Source organism: Phoenix dactylifera, unplaced genomic scaffold (assembly GCF_009389715.1).
Source record: "Phoenix dactylifera cultivar Barhee BC4 unplaced genomic scaffold, palm_55x_up_171113_PBpolish2nd_filt_p 001273F, whole genome shotgun sequence".
In the NCBI taxonomy this organism is placed as follows: Eukaryota; Viridiplantae; Streptophyta; class Magnoliopsida; order Arecales; family Arecaceae; genus Phoenix; species Phoenix dactylifera.
In genome coordinates, this window is record NW_024068606.1 from 74,147 (window position 1) to 78,136 (window position 3,990).

General features: G+C 51.2%; 1 protein-coding gene across 1 annotated transcript; it reads left to right on the top strand.

The window, feature by feature from the left end:
- The first annotated feature begins 1,961 nt into the window (after positions 1–1,961).
- On the top strand, positions 1,962–3,613 carry LOC120108326 (scarecrow-like protein 15). The gene is made up of 2 exons (XM_039121912.1): positions 1,962–2,561; positions 2,609–3,613. The coding sequence occupies exons 1-2, from the start codon at positions 1,962–1,964 to the stop codon at positions 3,611–3,613; spliced, it is 1,605 nt and encodes a 534-aa protein (XP_038977840.1).
- Positions 3,614–3,990: the final 377 nt, after the last annotated feature.

Genomic DNA, 3,990 nt, shown 5'->3' on the forward strand with positions numbered 1-3,990 from the left:
ATATTTTGCTAAAATTTTTATTTCATTCTCGGGTCAAAACATTCCAAGCCTGCTACTAGAGTACTAGATTGAAACTAAGAAAAATAAAGAATGAGACCTCCCTTTCACGATACATCTGTGCAACCTAGGTCCAGTATCTAATAAAAATATGATGAGGTAATGCCTATGTTTAATGACACTGATTTATGTTTTTTATCAATAGACTTTGGTGAGAGATTCACTCTTTGCATGCAGCATCAAATGTGAAACATTCTTTCGCGCATGCATCAGCAATTCAGCACGGCTCTTTTTCTCTCCCTCTCTCCCCACCCCCCACCCCATATAACAATGAGAAGGCAAGGATGGCTTTGTCTCTAGCTTTATCCTTTTAGCCAGTAGAATTTTGGCTCAGCTCATGCAGTCTAAGACAAAGAGGGTTTTTATAAGCGAGAGGTTCCCAGGCAATTGCAAGAGTTCTACTGTGTTTAGCTTTGTTCAATGAGGCCAAAGCAAGGTTTGAGTAGTGCTAATATGTCGAGATCACAGCTCCCTCCAAAACTTCTATTTTCCTCTCGTGAATTGTTTATTTGCCTGTTGATGTCCTAGAGTTGGTTTATTTGAGTAGAAAATAGCATTTGACAAATAACAGCACTAGTCATTAAAATGAAATAATAATGAATAATAGCATAAGTTCGACTACGTTAACCCATTATAACACGACTCAGTACGAATAAATAGAGATATCTGAATTAAATGGTTGCGTTTTCATATTGAAAAAGTTTGTAAAGAGCAATCATTTAATTGCATGAGAGGTTCACAGAATTCTACTCTTTTTGAAAATAAGGCTTTGGTGGTGACAATATTTCTCCAACGCGAAAATAATGCACATAAACAAATAGACAACGCAACCAACTTTGTGGCCAACTCCCTTTCAAAATTTGTTCACGGAACTAGTTGCTTCAGGTCATGGACTTACTCTCTTGCGTCTCTTTCACGGTTGTCGCTATGTCGTACTATATCTTCTGTTACCAGCAGCGAGTACTTCTATGTGATTGGTGTAATAAAAAACAAAAAAAAAAACTTTTTTTTTCCACAAGTACTTGAATCCGAAATGAATCACTTGGAGGTTTCATTACAGGAGCATTTTTTTTAATTTCATTTCGGGTTTCATGTAAGGTTTTCTTCTCTCAAATCTCATCCCTTCCTTAATCTTGAGTAGATGCAACTGAAAATAGCTTGCTTCTCTATTGCATGAGCCATCTATTCCTATAAATCGAGCATTGCATATGGATATTCCAAATAGTTGGCAAGCTCGGAACATATCATTACATAAGCAGTACAGTGTAATTAGAGCACGGATGTTTAATGGTGCATGATTTGTACTGCAGAATGCTGCATGTATTTCGAATGATCACCATAAAAAAAAAAAATAACTGTCAAACAAAATCTTGTATACTGTATTATATTTGATGGTCGTCTATTTTTTAATGACGGCCATTGCACTGGTGCAAATAGCGGGCAACGCAGATAATTTTGGGTGTAATTAACTATGCATGAGAATAGAGCAATCAACAACTGCAGACATGCATCAACCAATTGTTTGGACTGTTGCCAAAATATTTCAGGAACACGCTACAAGTCAAACCGACGTCAGTCGCTGGGCAGTCACAGTGCACATAAAAATCCAGAAAGCTACGGCTTCTTCCTGAAGCCTAGCCAGCCCATTCCCATGCTCCCCATCCATAACCATGCACCACAAACTCCTCATCCCATGATCCATGATCCCATCGCCCCCACCCACGCTTATAACTCCCCTTCAAACGGTAGCAAGCAAAAGATCACCTCTTCCATCTCCTTCCCCTCGCCCCCCACTCACCACCAAACCACCAGAAGAAATATAGAACAAAGACTAGGAGTAGGAGAAGTGAAAGAAGAGAGAAAGAGAGAGAGTGGTCTTTTTGCTCCTCTCTTTCTCCTTGGTCATGAAGCCCTCCAAAGTCCTCACAGACTCAACCCAAAACCATACGACTCTCCAATGCTCTCTCCCTCACAAACCTCTCGACTCCTCCCCAAACTCCAACTCCCACTTCCCCACTAACCTTTCCTACGAGCCTACTTCTGTTCTTGATCCCCACCTCACCTCCAGCCCTGCCGCCGCCGCCGCCGGCGGCGGCCCCGACCTCGCTCACCTTCCCTGGGACTCCAACAACCACCAGCACCACCACCTCCTCCCTCCGTCTCCCCAGCCGGCAACCTTCGAGGAGTGGGACCCCGTCGCCAGCTGGTTCCTCTCCGAAAAAGACGACCTCTCTCCCTTCCCGAAAGCTCCCCACCACCCCCAATTCCACTTCTCCGAGGACGACAACCCGTCGAATGCTTCGTTGTTCGACGGCCCCTTCGACCTCCCCGACCCTTTCGATCCTCTCCCTCGTTTCTCCGACACGGCCGTCGCCGTCGTCTCCCCGCCGCCGGCCTTCGACCGGACCCACCTTGAATTGCTCTCCCGAGCCGCCCTCTCCATCGAATCGGGCGATTTCCCGACGGCCGACACGATATTGGCGCGGCTCAATCAGTACCTCCCCGTCTCCGCCTTTTCCCCCTCCACAGAGCCGCCTTTCACTTCAAGGAGGCACTTTTGGCCCTCCTTCCCCTCGCGGACCGCCCCGCCGCCGAGCCCCCACTCTCCGCCGTCGAGATCGTCCGCCGGATCAGCGCCCACAAGGCCTTCTCTGATCTCTCCCTTTTCCCCCAGTTCGCCAGCTTCACCGCCAACCAGATCCTCCTCGACGCCCTCGATGCCGCCGCTGGCGGCGGAGGACATAGCTCCGTCCACCTTATCGACTTCGAGATCGGGCTCGGGGGGCAGTGGTCATCCTTCGCCCAGGAGGTCGCCTCCCGGAGCCGCGCCGCCCGCGCACCCCCGCCGGGGCTCCGGATCACCGCCGTCGTCCCGGAGGAGACCGGCGAGACCGCCCTCGCTGCCGAGAACCTCCGCGACTTCGCCCGCGGCCTCGGCCTCCGCCTCACCGTTGACTTCGTCCTCGTCGGCGGCCTCGGCACCCTCGCCCTCAGCGGCATCCGCTTCGCCCCCGGCGAGCCCGTCGCCGTGGTGCTCACCCCGGCCATCTTCCGCGTCCTCGGTGCCGCCCCCGAGTCCTCCGCCGCCCTCCTCCGCTTCGTCCGCCGTGCGTCCCCGCGGGTCGTCGTCTTCGTCGACACCGAGTGGATCTGCTTCGACGACGGGGCGGGGTATCCGCCGTCGCTGCAGCGGACCGTGGTGGCGGGGATCGAGCACTACGCGGCGGTGTTGGAGTCGATGGAGGCGGCGGCGGCGGTGTCGGGGGCGGCCGGACCGGTGGAGGACGTGGTTCGGCGGGTCGAGCGGACCGTGGTCCGTCCCAGGATTTTCTCGGCGGTAGGATCGTGGAGGTCGGGCTGGGGCGGGGCGTGGAGAGAGGCGTTCGCGGGGGCGGGGATGGCGCCGGTTGTGTTCAGCGAGTTCGCCCAGTCGCAGGCCGAGTGGCTGGTCCGGAGGGCCCCAGTGGACGGCTACCGCGTGGCGAGAAGAGAGGCTTCTATGGTGCTGAGCTGGCGGGGGAGGGGCCTGGCCTCCACGTCCGCCTGGAGGTGCTGACGGGCTGGCCTCGCTGTGCGGTTAATTTGTCGTTAGTGTTTTCGGGTGTTGGCTTCTGCTGCTTTCGTTTTCTACTTGTCGTCTTCTTTTTTATTCTCTCCTTTTTTCTTTTTTCGTCCAACAGCCGAGCAGGGGACCAACCTAATGGGTCTCTCTTAATTAATGGGAAAGTAGCTTGTCCTGTCTTGTTTTAAATATTAAATTAATTAAGGATGACTTAGTTACTAAGTATTTAGGTTGGGGAGCTAGCTTTTTGTGGTACGATATATTAGCTACAAGATGGAGGGATGGATAATGGCTTATCTCATGCTCCAAGTAACAACATGCTCAACATGATCAAGTTGACCTAAATGTTATCTTAGGTTCAACTAAATTAA

What these genes read in the sequence shown, in the direction of transcription:
- LOC120108326 (XM_039121912.1), top strand. Translation starts at nt 1,962, where the DNA reads ATGAAGCCCTCCAAAGTCCTCACAGACTCAACCCAAAACCATACGACT. An exon ending in GGCTCAATCAGTACCTCCCC is followed by an intron (nt 2,562 to 2,608) that starts GTCTCCGCCTTT and finishes CACTTCAAGGAG; the next exon opens with GCACTTTTGGCCCTCCTTCC.